A 21,118-nucleotide genomic window follows, 5' to 3' on the forward strand; every position below is an offset into this window, starting at 1 on the left:
GCCCATGGGGCCATTTTTGTGTATGTGTGTATGAGTCTTTTGTAGTTCGTATACTAGCAATAGTAGCATATACAGTATTTGACTAGCTACCTTTTTTTTTTTTTTTTTGCTTTTTGTTTCCACGATATTAATAATTATTTGCATTATTTTATATGTATTTTTAGATAACCTTGCACACAGTAAACAGAGGGGGGGGCTACTATCTGCAATTCCTCCCTGCCAAAGTGGGGTGAAGCAGAATTACATAGTGTCTTTAGTCTGTACAGAGTACGAGGCCAAGAATAGAACAATCAACAGTTTGTGGGTTGCTCTACGACGTCCAGAGTAAATTAAACACTATACCATCAAAGTCACCTGTCAATGATTAACAAAGACTGCACATCTAGACCTACATATGATACATCGGATTTTGACGATGATTATCAGATCTTGGTTGGGTAAGGCACCCGACGAACCGCACCGTTCAGACATTGCCCCAAGCTCCCAAGCACCTGATCTTACTGCCAGTCATACCATAGCTAGATATGGAAGTAAGTCTGCCTGTGTATGACAGAGTGGCAAGCTCTAGACTTCAATTACCCTGACTAGTATTTCTTGAACCACATCACGGTCGTTTCTTATTAGTATTAACAGCAGACGTCGGACTGGAGGTGATGATTTGATCCCATGGTAAGCACAAGAATCGCATACAACCGCCAAACCATGCAATTACGTCAACATCGAGATCCTGGGCAGAAATGCTGTATGTTTACACTAATACGGTATTTATCATACACTAGCCACAGCAGATATGACCAATCAGATCAGTTCCAGTGAAAATCACAATTGGTCACCCGACACTGGCAGACCAACCACATGGCCAGATGGTTTCCCCATCATTGGAACTCTTGGTACATCTGTATGGTAGGTACAGAGAAATACCTCTTGAGCAACTGGAGCCAGCTTTGGGTTTCATCAGGTAAGATAGGCCCGAGGTGGTGACTTCATGGGGCTGTGAAGAGGTCTGAAATCAGCCTGAACTTGTGCGTGATATATCAGGGTACTCTTGGAATGATGCCTGTGCTGTAAGGATCATGCAAAGTATGGGCAGACATTGTAATCTTGTTTCGAACAGATTCTTACCGAACCTGAAGTATATTTTTCTTCCGCCGAGACTGTAATTATTATTCAATAACCCCTCTTTTTTTTTTTTTTTTTTTTCCTATACTGCCCAAATCCAATGGCAATTCCCTCATTATTGCATGTCAGTCAGTAAAGATTGGACCAATGCATGCCCTTTGGATCTATCCATCAAACGTTCCCAAATTCTCGGAAGAAATGAGATGAAAAGTACTCGAACTCTTCTTGTTGGGAAGAACAAACAAACAATTGCTTCAGAATGAACTTCGGTCAGAACCCGCTACTGGTCTCAACCCGAGCGCTTGGGGTAGAGGTCATCTGGCCTGTGAATGGGTGTTGCAGTAACTGGCGCCCAATCTCAGCGGTTCCACCCCAGCCGCCGTCATCAGTGATCTGCCAGGCCTATTATTACCTAGTAGTTATGGTTGTTCTCCATCTTCGAATCCGAGAAAACACCAGCATGAATAAACGACTTTTTGAACTACACAGCTTTGTACCTACAGATTATGTTGGATGAATGTTTGTCTGTCGATGTAGAGACACCTTGCTTCATGGTGTAAGGGTGAGGTATGGTACGGTATCCAAAATAACCAATATGACATGGTACGGTACGGTAACAATACATATACCTACCTACCTATCGGTACCCCTCTTTTTATTACCCATTGCAAAATAAGTACCTACCTAGTAGTAGCAACTGCTTGCTTCAGTAGACTGTTACTACCTAGGTAGATGCCATCTTAAAAACCAGGAAACAAATGACAAGCTCTGTAGGTAAATTAGTTAGACATCTTCATGCCGGAGGCCGTAAACAGCAACCTTTTTTGCTCCCAGTCCCCAGCCATTATCCACAACTCACATCATATTTTACATACCTCTCCACACACTGCCACAAGCAGCTCTGTGCGCTGGACCACCTACTTACATACTTACTCTTACTCTTACTCTTACTCTTACCTATCTACTTACCTTTTACCTTACCTGACTAGGTATTAACCACTATTACTCCCGCCCGCCCGCCTCCTCCCCCTCCCCTCCCCAAACGTTGCCTCTGACTCGCCCACCACCACCTGCTACTACTGCTGCTACCTACCTACTCCCAGATATTGGAACAGGCTCATTTTCGCACCTACTCTCTTTTGCACCCTCTCCATTTTATTTCCTTTTTGTGCCTCCTCCCCAAAAGTTTTCTTTTTTTTTTTCTTTTTTTTTTTCTTCCGTCATTGGAATCTCTCCCTCAATCGGAGTTGGCTTGTGTGTTCCTTGCTTTCTTCCTCTCCTCTCCTGGTGCTTTATTCCCGCGTTCCTGCAGCCCTCGCGTGTTCGGGCTTCCTCGCTCCATCAACGTCACCTGCTCCCTCTCTTCTCTCTCTCTTCCCTCTTCCTCTCCCTCTCCTCCGAACCCCCATCCCTCCTACGGAGACTTATGCTCTAACCCGCCCCAAACCACCACCCTCACCTCAAGGACCATCTTCTCCTGTACTGGCGAGGTGTGAATAACTTTTCGGCCTTTTTTTTTTTTTTAATTCTTTTTTTTTTAAACCCACCCCTACCCTTCTTGCTTCCTTTTTTCTTATTTTCCGAATCGGTTGCGGTCCATCAGGCTCCACGATCTCTTGCTTTGCATCGTGAGGTTTCACTTGCTGTGGTCTTGTGTCTGTACTCTTGGCACCCTACCCAAGTCGATTTGGTCCTTGGTTTGAGCCTTCCATTCTACGATTCGCCCGCCTGCAAGTCCGCTTCTCAACCTTTCATCTCACGCGCACCTCCACCCAACATCATCCGTTCGGACATTCCGCCCATCTAGAGTGCTTCCCCCCTCCCAACATAGTGCTCCACCGATTACAGTCTGCCCAAGACGGACCTCACCACTTACTTTTACGCCCTTTTCCGCCATCCGCTATTGAAGTGCAGTCCTCCATTTTCTCGATAGCACTGCCCGATTTGTCGCCGTCGTCATTCCCTCAGCACCCTCGTGATGTCACAGAATAAACCTGGGGTGTTTTCAAGCTTGCGCATGGGTGGTAAGAAATCATCGTTATGGATCGAATTGTCGTATGGGAATAGACCGCAATACTGACGTTGTCGTTCTACTGATCAAGCAGAAGTTGTTCGTGAGAAGGTCCAAGATGGGCTAACCGGGGAGACCAAAGAGATTTCTTATACACAGTGCAAGATCGTCGGCAATGGGTCGTTTGGTGTTGTTTTCCAAACAAGAATGATGCCCAGCGGCGAGGATGCTGCCATCAAACGAGTCCTCCAAGACAAGCGCTTCAAAGTATGTGTGGATGTTGCCGTTGGCTATATTGCCCACAAAGGCTTTTTGCTGACAGACCCTGTAGAACCGTGAGTTGCAGATCATGCGAATCGTCCGCCATCCCAATATTGTAGAACTCAAAGCCTTCTACTACTCGAATGGCGAAAGGGTATGTGAAGTCAACATGCCGATTCCCCACGCATTGGCCTTTTGGCTGATCACACTAACCCAATTTGTAGAAAGATGAAGTGTACCTGAATCTCGTTCTCGAATATGTACCGGAGACGGTGTACCGGGCATCCCGGTATTTCAACAAGTTGAAAACTACTATGCCAATGCTGGAGGTCAAGCTTTACATCTATCAACTTTTCCGCTCCCTGGCCTACATTCACTCTCAAGGTATCTGCCATCGAGATATCAAGCCCCAAAACCTTTTGCTTGACCCTACCACCGGCATCTTGAAACTCTGCGACTTCGGTTCGGCCAAGATACTAGTCGAGAACGAGCCCAATGTTTCCTACATCTGCTCCCGCTACTACCGTGCACCAGAGTTGATCTTTGGCGCGACCAACTACACAACTAAAATTGGTACTTGATCCGATCCCAACTAACCCATACCAAAAGTCACTAACAGATATCAGATGTCTGGTCCACCGGTTGTGTAATGGCCGAGCTGATGCTCGGGCAACCGCTCTTCCCTGGTGAATCGGGAATTGACCAGCTTGTGGAAATCATTAAGGTTCTAGGTACTCCTACTCGGGAGCAGATTCGTACCATGAATCCCAATTACATGGAACACAAATTCCCTCAGATTAAGCCACACCCCTTCAATAAGGTAATCTCCCCCGTCATGGTGCCCTGTTGAATGTGACGCTGAGTGGACGTTCCCAGGTTTTCCGGAAAGCACCCCCTGAGGCTATCGATCTTATCTCGGCCCTCCTGGAATACACGCCAACACAACGTCTATCGGCTATTGAGGCGATGTGCCACCCCTTCTTCGATGAACTGCGGGATCCTAACACACGACTGCCCGATTCACGGCACCCTAATGGCGCGCCAAGAGAACTCCCTAATCTTTTTGATTTCTCGCGACATGGTATGTTACCATCAAACTGAAGATTTTTTTGAAAGATCTGTTTACTGATATTCATTAAAGAACTCTCTATTGCACCCGCCATGAACAGCCGGTTGATTCCTCCCCACGCACGTCCCGCACTCGAGGCTCGCGGTCTCAATATCGAAAACTTCACACCTCTTACGAAGGACGAAATGATAGCACGCCTTGACTGAGTCAAAGTGTGACACGCTTACGAAGTACACGCCTGTCTGTAGTGCTGTATCTGCACGTGTGCGCTAGAATTTGATGTCATGCCGTGTGAGCCGCCCCTTCATCTCCGGGGCGGTTTTGGAAGTGGGAAAGGTTTCGCCAAATCTGTAGACCTTATCCATTGGCGAGGCGTCTAGGAGCTGGTTTCTCTGTGAGAGGCGATCAGGGGAGAAAAAAAAAACGAAGAAAAAAAAGTGCCATCCATGTCATGATCGGAGAGATGAAAAAAATTTTTTTTTTTCCAAGTGGGGATATGGATCATGACAGTTTTACGCAAAGGGGATGGAATGTCATAGCCTGGAGTTATCGAGGTGTCTGAGACAGTTCTTGGGAGGAAAAAGTGATACCCTTTCTGCGTGAGTCTGCCTTCCGGGATTTAAGTCTGCCTAGCTTCATATCTCGATTGAAAGGGTCATGGAACCAGGATGCAGCAAGTCATGTTGAGAAGTGCGGAGGTTTAACCATCCCACAAATACATCAGATATCAAAGGATTTTTATTTTGCTTGGATGCACAAGCATGTGCTTTGAATATAGGTATTGGTGGTTATATCCGCGACTTGCAGCCTTAGAGACGTCCCCCTTTTTGTCTTCTCTTGTCCTTTTTTTTTTCTTTGTTACTATTTCCCTCTTTTTTTTTTCCTTTTTTTTTTTCCCCCTCGATTTCCTTTCTGGACTATTCATTGTTGTCATCCATCCTCGTTCGTTTGGCTCGACTGGTCATAGTTATACTTGACTTGGCCAACGATGAAGCTACATGTCTTTTAATTCCGAAAGCAGACTACTTGTTTTTTATTTTTATTTTTTTTTTTATCTCTTTCTTCTCTTCTCTTCTCTTTTTTCAAATCTAGACTCCCAAGACGTATTCCTGGAGACCTTCATTCGCTGATGTGTATAATCACAGTCTTGTAATTTTCTTTTTCTTTTTCTCTTCCTCTTTCTTTTTTCCTTTGCTTCTTTTTTCATGTCCAGTTTCTATGCTGTATTCTGCAATTCCTGTCCCATAGTTGGTGGGCATCTCGTTTATGTCAAGATGTGATGCTAGTTGTTCTGAAAACTCCAAATTTGCTTAAAAGTTATTCGCCTCTCCTCAGTTCTTCGAGAACAGATATCAAAGAGGGCAGGAGAAAAGAAAATGTTCGGTTTTTGTAAAACCATTGACATCAATATCATTTGACTTTTCAACTTTCCTATTCCAATATCTCTATCCCGGGTTAAATGGAGACACAATTTGGAAATGAAATGGGCTTCTTGTCCCATTCTTCGAAACAGTCCCATCGCTGACATTATCAGATTGATGAGATATGAACCCCGTACTCGGTGATGATGATAGAAAATGATAGTCATTGTTTAAAGCAACAAAGTCCTGGAAATCGGCTCCAGCAATTTGCAATACGAACCATCTAAACCATCCCTGCAATACTCCGTACAGCCCCATTACTAGGCGTCTGCAGTGTATTCTCCCGTGCAATGTGAATGAAGTCAGTCGCCAGGCGTTTAGATAATCAATTAGCGGAACGGAGGATCAAGGTCCCGATGTCCTCAGCCATTGGCGGTGTTTGGCTTCTTCCATGGACGAGGTCTAACTCCGATTCCAGTAGTAGCAGAAGAGCTTCAAGCTCTATTCTCAAAGGCCATTACATCTTGCGAACCATACAGGACTGTTTATAATAAAACCAGGCAGCTTGAGTGGGAAATACTTGGGCGTTTCCCCTTCGCAAATATGGCTGACTACGAACGTCGACACCACGGCCCTAGGGGCGGGCGCAAGAGGCGCTACAGAGGTCAGCGATATCCTCAATTGACATTATTGTTATGAATTGTTTTTCTTTTACTTTTCATCTGTATCTGCTAACATCTTTCGAAACTTAGATGATGACGACTTTGATCGCCGCCCCCAGAGGCGCAGATATGAAGAGCCTCTTGTTGTTAAGGTCCGGAGACAGCTGCTCACGATTGCGGAATCGGTACGAACGCCTCCTAATGGCATAATTACTAGGAAGTTAGCTCCCTGATACTGACTCTTTTGGGCATTGAAATAGGCTGCCAGGAGAGCAGAGGACGATGTGGTGAGCATCGCGAAGACCGTCGCCGAGAATTACGAGGACGAGGAAATCAGAAACAGCTATATTGAAATCGTCCTTGACCTGTACGTTTCTATTGCCATCATTGCTTCCATACATATCCCATGCACTTTTTAAATAACTAACGTTATAACTCTTGACAGTGTTATTGAGCAACCGTTGAAAATCCCCTTCGCCGCAGCGACAGTCCTTGTTGTCAACAGCCAGAGATCGGAGATTGTAGCTGAGGTGCTCAAGAGAGCCAGTGAATTAGCACAAAAGCACATCAACACTGGAGCTTGGCGTGAGGTCAAACTTGTCTTGCGCTTCTTGGGCTGCCTTCAGTTCATTTTTGAGGGCGATGGTATCTTTCCACTGCTTGAGGAGCTGTTTGCGCGCGCAGTTGATCTTCAGACAGCATCTTCGGAAGACGTGAGTGACTTATCCCCAGTCTAGGGTATACCCAAGTTGACATTGCAAAATTAGTTGCTAGGTCTCGAGCTCGTCAAGATCATCCTTTTTACTATTCCATACGTGATGGCGTCCCCGGCCACTGGCTTTGAGTCTCAAGCGGTTGCCCTCCTGGAGAAGACAGATGTCATTGCATCTACCCCACATACTTTGGTTGACTTGGTAAACCCGTTTGTCTCCGAGGGCGGCAAGCCGACTGCTGCTCACAGTGTCATCGGGTTGATGCAGACTCAACTGCAGACCGAAGCCAGCCGAGGCTGGGAGCTCGTATGTCTCCCTAGGCCATGGAAGCCACTTCCAGAAGGAGAGGGAGAAGAACCCAGGACATTGGAACCAGGGACAAAACATACTTTCCCTCAAATAACTGTTCCTAACCCTGTGCAAAATGGAGCCAGGGCGATTTTCCCGGAGATCTACTTATCTGTGTATGCGAACCAAGAGATGGAGACAGTACCGCCAACGTCGGACATCACATCCTCCTTGTTGCGCGATGCTCTTGTCGATACAATCAATATCCTCGACTTCAATCGGATCGCGACTGCCAAGTTTCTGATTGATGTCGACTGCTATTTCACACCGAACACTTTTGTGAAGCGCGCAACCCCCTTTGACCGACTGCGTGATATCTCGGGGGATCGACCAGTGTGGAAACCCGAAGATGTTGCCGTTGATGCTGTATTTTCTCAATTGTTCCAACTCCCCGCCCCGGAACATAAGCTCGTCTATTACCACTCAGTCCTCACTGAGTGTTGCAAGATTGGGCCTGCCGCTATCGCTCCGAGTTTAGGGCGTGCGATTCGATTCTTGTACGGAAGCTTGGAAACGATTGACCTCGACTTGAGCCATCGATTTTTGGATTGGTTTTCTCACCATCTAAGCAACTTTGGTTTTACATGGAAGTGGAGTGAATGGTTCGTGCACTACAAGCACAAACAGTTTTGGACAAGAATGCTGATTTTGGCAATAGGATCGACGACCTTGAACTTCCTCTTATTCATCCTAAAATGGCATTCATTACGGGTTCACTCGACAAAGAGATTCGACTGAGTTTCGCACAGCGCATTCGAGGAACTCTTCCAGACCCTTATCAGGACTTAATCACCGAAGGCAAGGAGAAAGACACGCCTGACTTTAAGTATTCATTGGATAGTAAGTTCCCTGGTTATGAACCTTTGAACACCTTACTTACGCAATCTCAGCTACACCTTACGCCAATGAAGGAAAAGAACTTATGCAGCTCATCCGCAAGAAAGCTGCTGATGAAGAAATTCAGCCAATCATTGCTATAATCGAAGAGCAGGCGAAATCACAACGAGTCGAGGACCCCATGCTAGCCTCGACCGATGTCTTTGTCACAGCCATATGCTTTGTTGGCTCAAAGTCACTTTCCCACGTTCTTTCCTGCATCGAACGGAACAAGGAGCGGTTACTAGCCATCGGGCCACAGTCTCCCAAGGCTCGCTTGCAGATTATCACCTCCGTCATGGAGTACTGGGTCGATCAACCGGGCATCGCTATTAATATTATAGACAAACTACTGAATTACACGATTCTGTCGCCTATTTCGGTCATTGAGTGGGCTCTGGTCGAGAATCTGAGTGCAGGAACCATTCTCTCAAAGACGCACGTTTTCGAGATGATCTCTGCCACCGTTGGTAAAGTCACCAACCGCATGCGACAGATTGTTGCTGCGCGTGTCCAGCCGGCTCTGTACGAGCCCCAGCTGAGTGTGCTGGATGAGACCTTGAACCGCGAGAGAGGCGATATGCAGGCTCTATTCAAGGTGATTGAAGACTCAGTCGTATCCGTCGCCGGCGGTAGTAATGACGAGCTGATGGAGAGAGGAGACGGAAGCGGGGACTTGCCAGAGGACGAAATCATCCGCCAATGGGGCCGTAGATGGCTCAGGGTGTTCAGACGAAAGGCTGGTGTTGAGGAATCGTTCATCTCCGAGAGCCTGACCAATGCCACCCCACTGGGTACAACTGCACCACCTGTGGTTCAGGAGGCTTCTACCACTGCAGACGGAGACCTTGATGTCGCTGACGCAGATGGCGCTGCTTATATCTCGTAAGGTTTGACCGTCAAGTTGTATACATTGTGCTCCTTCCACTTGGTACGTGATATCACTTGGTCAGGCTAATTTACCCCTGTGTACCCTCAATATCTGTCATGTATTATTCACAAATGTCTTGAAAAAGCAAACATTCTCAAAATTTTCGTATCAAACAACTGTTTGGTTTATCCTGGAGCTACATTCAAACTGCTATAAATCAATTTAGAAAATGTTAATAATATGTTCAAGAATGTAAATATTATGGAATATAGCGAGGTATAGAATATAAGACGCAATTCAAGAATAGATAATTCTGGCACTGTATTCATGTTCCTGCCCTTTCAACCACTGACATATATACAAGAGAAAACCTTCAAAGGCTAAGCGCGCAAGTCAAGGAGATAAGCATTATCCTTTCAACTGCCCAGGCCAACGATCCTCAGCTGATTAAAACATATAAAACGAGAAACAATGGTGATTAATATACTTAGTAATGGTATTGGTACAGGCTTCGATCAAGAGAGGAAGCCGCAAAATGAAACAGCATGAAACTCGTAACTCACTTCAAAGGGTAAACCAACTCTCTGAAGATTCAAGAAGCATCAACAAAAGTCTCTTCCACGAGAAACCCGCCTGAAAGCACATGCCTCTCTTTCTGTGCAATTTTGCTTAATTTTTTTTTTCTGCTTTTTTCTTTCTTTTCTTCTTTTTCTTGGTCTGTGGTTTCAAGATTTCAGAAGCGAATCTATGAGGTCAAGTGATCCTCGATGATGGTTATTACCTGAGCACATCGTATGATAATCAGGTCCATCGGCTGGCCTCGCCCCGGTTATCGCTGGGGACTCCGGGGAAATATTCGAAGGCTAACTTCCTCCATATTCACCTCACAGATCTTTCTTGGTCTCATCTTGTGAGAGGTATTTGCGATCATCATCGCCCTCCACATCTTTGAGAATAGTTTCCATCTCCTTGGTCTGTCTGTTCCACTCTTCCTTGTCCATCTTGGTTTCACGGCGGAACAACTCTTCGTTTGGCTGTCTGTAGCTTCCACCAAGGCGATCCCACAGAGTAGTGAATTGGCCATAGTTGTAGTTGAAGTACAAGTGGTGCATGGTATGGCAGGCAGCACCGTTGATGACAGGGCTGTTGGCGACATATTCACCGTCGTGAATCAACACGGTCCACAGGTTGATGAATCCGAAGAGAAACACGTAGGCAAGCTTCTGAAGAGGAAAGATGAACGGGAACAGGTGGTAAGGGACACTTTGGGACCAGCCATCCAGGGGGTGAAACGCATGCGAAGCGAAGGGGCTGGGCATGATCCACTTGTGGTGAGGCTTGTGCAGGGTCTTGTAGATGCGCGGGTGGTGCAGACCCCGGTGAATCCAGTAGATGCAAAGATCGGTGAACGCAATGAAGAGAGGGAACTGCAAGATACTGTAATAGGAGAAGGGCTCTTCGGAGAATGTATCGTATAGTTTGGCATATCCCCGAACTTCGGCAACCAAGAAAGGGGCAGTCAAAAAGGACATGACGGGCATCGATTCCATTGTCTGTCTAATCTCCATAGGGATTTGGTTCTTGAGAAATTTCGGATGCTGGACAGTCGTCTTGTCCCAGATGAAGATGTAGGACAGGGAGGCGGAAATGAAATAGGTGATAATGCCGAAAATCCTGCAGTCGCAAGAAAAGCCATGTCAGCGACCGGTTCTCGAACGTTTTGCGAGGAGGGCTCATCTTGCATACCAAACAATCAGGAAGAAACTCAAGAACTGCCGATAGATGTTGTTTCGAGGCCAAGCGCTCATGTATGCATACTTTGACGGCTCCAGGTAAATCAATTGTGTGGCAGGTTCGTAGACAAACGGTTTGGATGCGCCAAACAAGGAATAGGTGCTGTTGGCAGCATTGGCGAAGCCAGGCAGCGAAACGGAAGATGAAACTGATGCTGGAAGCAAAGCAGAGTAGAAGCGATCACCAATGAAGGTGTCCCAAAGTTCAAGGGCGATATCCATTGTGTGTTGACAACGGGGCGCCTTTGTACAGGGGAAGAAAATCGAGGAAGAAGAAAGAGACGATGGCGATGGAGAAATTTAGGGAATCCAGAAAGTTTAGATGTGACCAGACATGGACTGGTAGAAAAAGGATGGGAGGGAAATAAGGATAGTGCGGAGGGGAGGGGGGGAAATAACTAGAAAGGAGAGTGAGAGGAAAATAATTAAGATTATTAAAGTAGGAGTGATTCCTGTATCACACCAGGGCGGAACGAGGAGAGCCGTTCCACTGGCAATCTCCATACGATTTGCCCCCTTTGTTGTTCGGATCGGCTGTTTTTGACTGATGGGGAGAGAAATATATACCCCGTGCTACTAATAATAAGGAGATCCGTTTGGGTCCGTCCAGATCAGATAGGATGATGTTCTGATGTTCTAGAATACCCGGTATTTTGTTTTCTTTTTCTAGTGATTGTGGTGGTTGGTAGTTCTTGTTCTGGGTGGCTATCTTTGTTGTATGCAAGGTACCGTACGAGAACTACTACACAGTCCATCGTGATTGGCCACGTGGGGCTTCTAAGTCCATCGATTGGAATGTTTCGATGGATGTTGATGTAAAACGTTATGATCTAAGCCTGTTCGTATGACGGGTTCAGATGAGGATTTCGTCTCATGGAATATCCGGAATATCCGTCCGATTATATCAGAACATACAATGTGGTTGTTGACTCGGCTTGCTACAGACCACAACAGTCTTTGACGTTATTCTAGAACATAGGTACCTATCGAGGTCATACGATATACGATAGTTTATCCTGGCACTGTCGATAGAGCTCACCAGGTACATAGTGACAACCCAGACCACCCCAGACTATCTGATATTGAGTACATTCGGCTTGTTCCTTTGTTGCATTTTACCGTGGTAAGATACTCGGATTGAGTAACTTGAAGAGTCATGAAATGTTGTTACAGATCATTCAACTATCAATCAATGTATATTTATCAGTTGCAACCATAACACAATACACGACATGACGGCTTAAATATTAACCCTAGCTCAAGAGCATGGCAGAATGGACGAAATCATATATTATACTGATCAATAGTATATGATATCAAATGAAACCAACTGTAAATCTGATCTGTTATCCACAGTCGAAAAGTGTCTATGGACTACCTAAGGTATCTGATGATAATACAATACCATACCAATGCACGGACGGTTATACACTATCCTGCAGGAGAAAAGCGGAGACAGCGGCTATGACCCCGTATTGTACGGTAATATATTGCCTCGACGTCGTTATTGACTACTGTGGGACAGAAGCTCTTTTCCCCTTCCATCTCACCTCGTCTTTTCTCCATCATCTCCCCATTTCGCATTCTGCTCCATTTGATCTTTCGTCCTATTCTCCCATCACTGCAAACGGTCGTCCTTCGGGAGTCCCACTAAAGCTTCCCGAGTGGACTGCCTGCCTAGTCCAGTAAGTTCGCCCGGCGCTTCTCGCCTATCGTCTCGCCTCTCGCGCCAAAAACTGCTCCAGGAGCCGCCTAAAGCCCAGCCCTGGCCTCCGTCCGCCTCTTGTGCTGGAACTGTCACCACCAGGCTCAATCAATCTCCAGCCTCTTTACCTCCCCCCCTTCTCTCCCTGACCTCTCCATACTATCCACCGCCAGTCCTTCCCCATCAATTGTTCATCGTCGCAGCAGCTTGTCCTTGCGCGCTGTTATGCGGCAGCACTGACGTCTGATCAGTCTGTGTCGTGTCCCTTTTCGTCTACGTCGGGATCCAACCCGATTGATTTCTCGTCGCGAACAGTCGCAGATTCGATCCGGCTCGCGGTCATCTTGTCCGCCACCTTCTTTTGTTTGATATTTTCAGAGCGACAGAAACAAAGTGCCACGCGCGATGTATAACGCACATCGCGGAATGGTTCCCGCTCCTAACTCCCGTTTGACGGAGTTGCTGGATCAGTTGCGTCAGGAGTTTGAGAACCAGTCGAGGAGCACCGGCGAGTTTGAGCACCAATGTATGTGTGTGTATACACTTTTCCTTTATATTTCTATTTGATCACATGTATCACGTTCGATGTGCTTCATAACGACCCGCACCTACAAACGAGCTTCGACAATCTTTGGTTGCGCGCGCATGGGTCGCAAACCATGGCCGAAACCCTTTATTTCTATAATCCCCCCCCACCCACCTGCACTGTTTCTTGCTGACAATATCTCAGTAACTGGTCAGCTCCAGGAAATGGAGATGATCCGACAGAAGGTCTACCAGCTGGAACAAACTCAGATGAAGATGAGACAAGAGTTAGTGCCATTGTCACGGGAAACATTGCGCTGCAAGTTGCTAACATATGGGTCTTCTCATATTAGTTATGAAGCAGAGATCCGAATGCTGCGGCACGAGCTCGAGTCGCGAGGCGTTCAAACTGCTTCAACCCATGTTGCAGGCCCGGCACAGCATGCGGGCCCTACCCAGGCCCCTCCGCCAGCATTGGGTCATGGCCCTAGTAACTTGTTTGGTGGCATTATGGCCAACCAAGGAGGTAGTGCTCCCGGTCTTGCCCCTCCCCAGGAACAGCAGCCACCCCAGCATACCCTTCAACAGCCTGCTGCCGCGGCCCAGCCTGGAGCACCGCAACCACCGCAGAGCTCCTTTGCAGGATATCAGGCCGGTGCAGCTGTGAACGGTATGTTGTGATTATGTTTTTGACTAGATTTTTGGTCTGACACGGATCTTGTTCCCGTTGCAGGCTACGGACCTCCGCCTCCACCAACAGCATCTCCAGGACCCGGCAAAAGGCCTCGCGTCCCACCTGGCCCTGCAACCCCTCAACAGACTCACCAGCTTGCCTACCCCGATCCTCGTGCCTCCCCCCAAATTGCCCGCCCAACTCCCCCTAGCCAAGCGCTTATCCGAGAGCGCCCGGGAAACATGCTCGCCAACTGGAACCCCGATGATCTGCCAGGCTCGCAAAAGCGGGAGGGTGCCGATTGGTATGCAGTTTTCAACCCCGAGGTTCAGCGTGTGCTTGATGTCGAGCTTGTCCATCACCTTGTCCATGACAGCGTTGTTTGCTGCGTTCGTTTCAGCCGGGACGGCAAGTACCTGGCCACTGGTTGCAACCGCTCTGCACAGATTTTCGACGTGACCACTGGACAAAATGTTGCTACCCTGCAGGATGAGAGCGTTGACAAGGACGGAGATCTTTACATTCGCAGCGTCTGTTTCAGCCCGGACGGAAAGTACCTTGCGACCGGTGCGGAGGACAAGCAGATTAGGGTAAGATTAATGCTGTCATATCAAGTTTTATCAATTCCAGCCGGCACCGCATGGAGTTATCCATCTTTCCTTTTACCTTATGGTTGCTAACTGCCGATATCTCTAGGTTTGGGACATTGCTGCTCGGAGCATCAAACACATCTTCACTGGACACGAGCAAGATATTTACTCGCTTGACTTTGCTGGAAACGGACGGTACATTGCCTCTGGCAGTGGTGACAAGACCGTTCGCCTCTGGGATATCCTCGACGGTAAGCTTGTCTACACACTCAGCATCGAAGACGGCGTGACCACGGTCGCGATGTCTCCTGATGGCCACTATGTCGCCGCGGGTTCGCTGGACAAGAGCGTGCGCGTGTGGGATACCACTACTGGATACCTCGTGGAGCGCCTTGAGAGCCCTGATGGCCACAAGGACAGCGTTTACTCGGTCGCTTTTGCACCCAATGGTCGCGACCTTGTCAGCGGTAGTCTCGACAAGACGATCAAGCTGTGGGAGCTCACCGTACCCCGGGGAGGATTCCCCGGAAGCGGTGTCAAGGGAGGTAAATGTGTGCGGACGTTTGAGGGACACAAAGTAAGTGTACTCCTACAGGTTGTAGGTTGGCTAGTTTGTCTGGGATGCTAACGGTATGACAGGACTTTGTGCTCAGTGTTTGCTTGACCCCTGATGGACAATGGGTCATGAGTGGTTCGAAGGACCGGGGTGTTCAGTTCTGGGACCCGATCACCGGTAACGCCCAGATGATGCTTCAAGGCCACAAGAACTCTGGTGAGTAGAATTGAATCAAGGATGGGGAAGAAGCATGGTATGCTGACATGATGAACAGTGATTTCGGTTGCACCCAGCCCCACGAACAACCTGTTTGCCACTGGCAGTGGTGACATGCGTGCAAGAATCTGGAGGTGAGTTGAGCCCGATAAGAAAGTGAACGGGGAGTTTGCTAACTGGGAATTTAGATACTCGCCGTTCCCTGGACGGTGAAGGATGATTATGGGAAGCTTGGGCGCAAGAGTATGACTGTTATTTGATTAGTCTGTCGCAGCTGGTTTGATTTGGCTCTGGGATTATGCGTTGGATTTTGACAGGCCTCTACCGTTCCATCACAAGTCATGTTTGAGTGATATTGTTTTAAAGTGTTCTAAAACCATATTGTTTGTAACTTGCTTATGGTATTGGATTTACTGCTGAAGCAGAATGACTTTGCGATATAGTTTTATCTCACTTAGCAGAAGGAATAAGGTAAATAAGCAATGGTTCAAGCAGCGGACTCGAGGTGTTGTATGTGTTGGGGGAATTGTCAACTGGCAGTCTGCACAGACCCTTTGCATTTTTTTCTTCCCCTTTCTTTTCTTTTCTGGTGATTAGAATCATTCAGCTCATTTCGATGAAATTCTTTCTTTCTTTTTCTTTTCAGCTCTGCAAACAATGGATCGGGTGTGCAAAAAGAAATACATAGAGGGAAATGTGGCCTGCATTAGCTGATCTACCCAGGGAGCTGTCGGGACTCGGGAAAAAGAAAAAAAAGCGACCGAAAGAGGGGGCGGCAAGAGGGAAAAAAGAAAAGAAAAGGGCTTGAATCTGGTTCCCGAGACAAAAGAGCGACGATGACTGGGTGGGTACTCCGTAGAGACGAGAGAAAGAGAGAGAGAGAGAGAGAGAGAGCGCGCCATCTGGGATCGACATGAAGCATTATGGATTACCTAGACTAACCAACTACTGATTTTAGTATGTCTCCGTAGGCCGTACCAGACAACAGGGCTTAAAACTCCATCGGACTCCATTTAATCTGCGGCTGAAGGGTTGTACAACGCCGGACAGATTACACGGACAGAGGTAACTATTGAAATTCATGATGTCAGGTCATGTCTCGATTTTGATGATAGTGGCTGAGAGAAAAAATGGATATGTAGAAGGATGGATCATGGAACTCAAGACCGGGATCCAAGTCGAGCATGCATGATTCCTATGAAACCATGACTATCCATGAAATCCATGAAATCCATCCCCTGATCAACACACCATGTCAGAAAGGGTTTAAGTTGATATGTGACAGGGCGTGTACATTGTACAGCCCTGTAGGCATGATAGGTAGCCTGAGTGGCAGAGTAGTTATCTCTGTAGTATTAGTTTGTTTAGGTGTGTGTGTGTGTGTGTGTGTGTGTGTGTTTTATGTTTTTGTGTTTTTGAGCTACTAGTATTTCGGGTTTAGGTATGGTCTGGATAGCTTCATGTAGAAAATTCATAGACGGATGCTGACGTGTGTCGGTCAGCCTCACTTGATCAAGACCTCCCAAGGACAACTCCGAAAGGGAAGCAAGACGTCGAACGAAAAGTACGGGAATGAATCAGTTTGAACGGTGAGTGAGATGAGACAGGCTGGGGGGTGTGTCAGCAAGAGCAAATCATCCCACGATGATTGGCACGCAAGAGGTTGCGGTCAACCAGGATGCGCAATCCTTTTCTGGGTAGGAACCAAGTCAAGAGGGACGATCTCATCATGAATTCATCATCATCCTAGTAGTCGGAATAGTAGTAGCTAACTAGCCGGCGGAGTGGGAGAGAGTGATGGACACTGCATAAATAATCAAACCAGGGCCACCTGTTTTGTATCTATCGATTCTATCCATCCAATTTCCCAAGAATTCCCACGCGTTTCGGCGATGCTGACTCGTCCAGCCCTGAAGATCACGAGGCAGCCGGCGTGCAACCAGTCGCAGTTGGCGCTGGCGTGGATTTCCGGGCCATTGGCGGCTAGCATTATTTTTGTTAGTCTGACTTGTTGGGATCTGCTGTCCCAACCCAAAGACCCCCATTTTAGCCCGTTTTAGCCCATCTAGGTTGGGGATCCGGTGATTCCCAAAGCTTGACTGTGTGGAGTGGTGTTGTATGTATTTGTATTTCCAGGTTTATCATGAGGAGGTGTTTCTGCTGAGTACCTGATTGTCGGAGTGACCGGGCCTGACTTGGTATTCAAAAAGGCCAATGGTGAAACGAACTCCGATCCCTCATCCAGGAACTATTTTGAATACAGATGGATAGTGCGAGATGGTGAGATGTAATTAATAGTCCTCCTAACAAGGTCCGGCCCGCCGTCAGGGCGTCAATGAACTGGAGGCACGAGTGTTTTTTTGCTTTTATTCATTTATTTATTTCTATGTTTTATTATGATTATTATTGTTATTATCTTAATATCTTTCTTTTCTTTTCTTTTCTTTTCTTTTTCGAAAAGAAGAAATCATAACTCGGTAGATGACAGACTGACAGTTGACAGATTGACAGTCACTGACAGCGGAGAAAACCCTGCCCGGAAAGGGGGATGACCTGTATTCGAATTAATTTCAGATTCTAATATTGATTTATCATCGAGATCCATTCATATTTCAGATCTGGTCTCAGGGGGCAGCGAGCGGATGTGTATTCGATACTGTATCATCGCCAGTCGCGGCTGTCTGGCATCTTCGGTACTGTCACACTCCCAGGGCCTCATTTCCAACCCGCCAAGCCTCGTATGTGCAGCCATTTTTTAGATTGCCGCACTATTGATCGCCTGCGGCGGTCCGTAACTTTGCTGTTGTTTTCTGTGATTCTGTCAGAGAGTCTATGTGTATTATCCTATATCGAGATGCAGGCTCAAGTCAAACTCAGCAGAACTCGGCAAGCTCAGCTAGCCATCATAATGATCTCCCCTTCCAATCTGCAGGAGAATTGTGCAAGTCACACACTGGTTGAGGTAGTACAGATGAACAGATCTACCTTACCTGCTCGGTACGTCGATACATGACATGGCTCCCGTACACCGAGAGAGATGATCGGGTCGCCCCGTCTTGGTGTGCCTGCGTGGATGACGGGGGGATCCTGGTTGTCGGCCAAGATATTCAGTCAGATGATGATGTTTGATTTGATTTATTTCAGAATCAATCACCTAATTCTTATCTACTGGTATACACATACAAGACACACATACACAGCCCGGATATACCACCTTTGCCGCGATTGGGCTAAGTGGCACATCCTGCAATAATCCTCGGGGCGGGTCAGTTGGGATGGATAAAAGTACGTCTTCTTGGGCATTATCTCGATGCTTTATGTCACTCAGTGGGGGTGTTCTTTCCCCCCCCCTTTTGAGCATTATTATTTTTAATACTAAATAGTTACTCTTCAGCTTGACGGGACTAGCCAGTGATCCCTGTCAATTGTCCACCCCCGCTGCTTCCACTGCTCTGGGACCGTCTGGTAATCATTCTAGTTCGGTTACGGTATGTATCGATTGCTCCAGCATCTATATCTAGTTCTAGATCTCTCGAGCGCCTCGTTGGATCATAATACATAATTCATTAAAAAAAAAAGGATCTCCTGGTGATATTCCTGTCTTCATTGTCCATCTCTAATCTTAATCCTTTTCTTTTTTTTTACGATTCATTCTTGGATTCTTCATTCCTTTACAACTGATCTATCTACATATACCCATCTACCCATATCCATACCCCAAAAAGCATTGTTGCATCCCGGCGGTTTTTCTTTTTCTTCCAATTTTTGCTTTTTTGCCATCTGAATACAATCGATCGAGCTTTTTTTTTTTTTTTTACTTCTTTTTGATATATTTTCTTTTTTTGTCTTTTCTTTTCTTTTCCCCCCCCTCCCCTCTTTGCTTCTTTCTTCAGCAGGAACAGGTGTTTGCGCAGGGTCCAAAAAGCCACCCGTTTCCCAGGTACAAAACCCTCCTGTATATGCGTGTCAGTGTGAGACGTCCACCACGATTTCATTCCTTATTTGAGTTCTGAAAAAGAACGAGGAGGAAGAAGAAGAAGAAGAAGAAGAAGAAGAAGAAGAGGAAAAAGAAAACAATCAAGATGGAAACTGCAGAGCCTGTTTCATACGAATTCCCCGGCCATGCTGTCGGCGCTGTGGCTCCTCGTCGGGTCATCAACTCCAACCTGGGCCACAACTTTTTCTATCCTAATCCGACTGCTTCATTCCCACTGCCGTTTCAGTCGTCATCATCTTCTGGTCCTTATAACTTTGGACATGCCCTCAATCACCACCATCATCACCAAGCGCAACCGCAGCCACCACCACAGCAACATCAGCAGCACCATCACCATCACCAGCAGGCTCAGCCTCACCATCACCAACATCCTCAGCATCCTGGCTCCTATCAGCATTTCTTCGTCTCTGGTCAACCTCAGCTCAACTCTCAGCCAGTGCGTCTGTCTTCGGAACCACCACCGCTGCAATCAATTCCCGATATTCGACCGGCGAAGAATGCTGTCAACCGAGTTCCCAGAGATCCGCTGGCAAAGATCGACCAGGGCTCCGGAACCCAACCGTCTGTGCAGCATTTGACTAACGGAGCCCCTGCACGGGGCAAGAGTCCAACAGCTGCCGAGGTCGATTTCTCCACCGAGGTGGATGTTCTGATGAAAGCCATCCAAGCCAAGGTGACCTCGCCGCAGAGTCAAGCCGCAACGATCCCGTCCTTGCCATCTCTTCAGCAATTGACGACCCATCCGAGCAGTAATGCTTTCCCTCCGGCCTATTCCATGGGACCGTCTACTAGCCCTCGCTGTGCCTTAGTGGTTGATGAGCCTCCATCCCAGTCTAGGAAGAAGCGCAAGTATACATGTACCCTTCCGCATTGCGGGAAGAGCTTTGCCCAAAAGACTCACTTGGACATTCATACTCGGGCACATACGGGTGATAAGCCCTTTGTAAGTAGATACCCAGCATCTTCTTACATTATGAAATGACCTATTAACATGTCCAAAGATTTGCAAGGAGCCATCATGTGGGCAGCGCTTTTCACAGCTAGGCAATCTTAAGGTGAGTTAAAACTACGGGGATTCTGTGCTTGCATAGAACTCACAAGACATAGACCCATCAACGACGCCATACTGGAGAGAAGCCGTTTTCGTGTGATATCTGCCAGAAGAGATTCGCCCAACGGGGCAATGTCCGCGCTCACAAGATCACTCATCAACACGCCAAACCGTTCACCTGTCTGTTAGATGATTGTGGGAAACAATTTACTCAGCTGGGTAATCTCAAGGTGTGTCGCGGCAGTGACCCTATGTATAGCTTATACTAACCCTGTTATAGTCCCACCAAAACAAATTCCACTCCTCGACTCTCCGAAACCTAACTTTGAGATTCTCCCAAATGACCGAAGCAGATCTCATGAACACCAAAGACCGAGAACTGCTAGAGTACTTCGCCACACTCTACAAGAACAGCAACAAAGGCATCAAGGGTCGAGGAAAAGATCGGCGGATTTCCCCATCCACCAAGTCCGGCCCTGGACGACGTTTTCAATCCCTAGGGAGTGACGATGATAAGATACGACGGGGAAGCTACGAGGACTCGTCGACGTATACCGGCGTTTCCAGTGATGATGAGGATGCGGAGAACTACAATTACTGGACCAGACGAGCTCACTAAGTTGGTTCTAAATCTACGGTGTATGACTTCGGAGTTCTACTTGCATTTTTGTCTTTCATTTCATTTCCTTTTTTTTTTTTTTTTTTGTATTGTTTCTTATTG

The 21,118-nt window shown here is 47.1% G+C and overlaps 5 protein-coding genes across 5 annotated transcripts; 4 read left to right on the forward strand and 1 right to left on the reverse strand.

Moving 5' to 3' along the window:
- The first annotated feature begins 2,941 nt into the window (after positions 1-2,941).
- On the forward strand, positions 2,942-4,943 carry ASPWEDRAFT_36193 (GSK family serine/threonine-protein kinase). Its single transcript, XM_040834393.1, has 7 exons — positions 2,942-3,143; positions 3,222-3,397; positions 3,462-3,545; positions 3,616-3,964; positions 4,018-4,211; positions 4,268-4,472; positions 4,533-4,943. The coding sequence occupies exons 1-7, from the start codon at positions 3,098-3,100 to the stop codon at positions 4,664-4,666; spliced, it is 1,188 nt and encodes a 395-aa protein (XP_040692214.1). The 5' UTR covers positions 2,942-3,097; the 3' UTR covers positions 4,667-4,943.
- A 1,481-nt stretch (positions 4,944-6,424) lies between these two features.
- ASPWEDRAFT_168442 (NCBP1 family protein) lies at positions 6,425-9,309 on the forward strand (the record flags this gene model as incomplete). Its single annotated transcript, XM_040830302.1, has 7 exons — positions 6,425-6,485; positions 6,574-6,668; positions 6,744-6,850; positions 6,929-7,196; positions 7,251-8,146; positions 8,203-8,384; positions 8,435-9,309. 7 exons carry the CDS (start codon positions 6,425-6,427, stop codon positions 9,307-9,309), a joined length of 2,484 nt encoding a protein of 827 aa, XP_040692215.1.
- Positions 9,310-10,175: 866 nt separating this feature from the next.
- On the reverse strand, positions 10,176-11,306 carry ASPWEDRAFT_105986 (sterol desaturase family protein; the record flags this gene model as incomplete). Its single annotated transcript, XM_040827778.1, has 2 exons — positions 10,176-10,965; positions 11,038-11,306. 2 exons carry the CDS (start codon positions 11,304-11,306, stop codon positions 10,176-10,178), a joined length of 1,059 nt encoding a protein of 352 aa, XP_040692216.1.
- Positions 11,307-13,194: 1,888 nt separating this feature from the next.
- Positions 13,195-15,562, forward strand: rcoA (putative transcriptional repressor TupA/RocA; the record flags this gene model as incomplete). The annotated part of the gene is made up of 8 exons (XM_040837156.1): positions 13,195-13,315; positions 13,520-13,601; positions 13,668-13,984; positions 14,048-14,577; positions 14,684-15,154; positions 15,217-15,349; positions 15,408-15,483; positions 15,538-15,562. The coding sequence occupies 8 exons, from the start codon at positions 13,195-13,197 to the stop codon at positions 15,560-15,562; spliced, it is 1,755 nt and encodes a 584-aa protein (XP_040692217.1).
- A 3,869-nt stretch (positions 15,563-19,431) lies between these two features.
- On the forward strand, positions 19,432-21,016 carry ASPWEDRAFT_168446 (uncharacterized protein; the record flags this gene model as incomplete). Its single annotated transcript, XM_040830303.1, has 4 exons — positions 19,432-20,289; positions 20,348-20,401; positions 20,454-20,627; positions 20,678-21,016. The coding sequence occupies 4 exons, from the start codon at positions 19,432-19,434 to the stop codon at positions 21,014-21,016; spliced, it is 1,425 nt and encodes a 474-aa protein (XP_040692218.1).
- Between the last annotated feature and the right edge of the window lie 102 nt (positions 21,017-21,118).

Source organism: Aspergillus wentii, assembly GCF_001890725.1.
Source record: "Aspergillus wentii DTO 134E9 unplaced genomic scaffold ASPWEscaffold_2, whole genome shotgun sequence".
NCBI classification, from domain to species: Eukaryota; Fungi; Ascomycota; class Eurotiomycetes; order Eurotiales; family Aspergillaceae; genus Aspergillus; species Aspergillus wentii.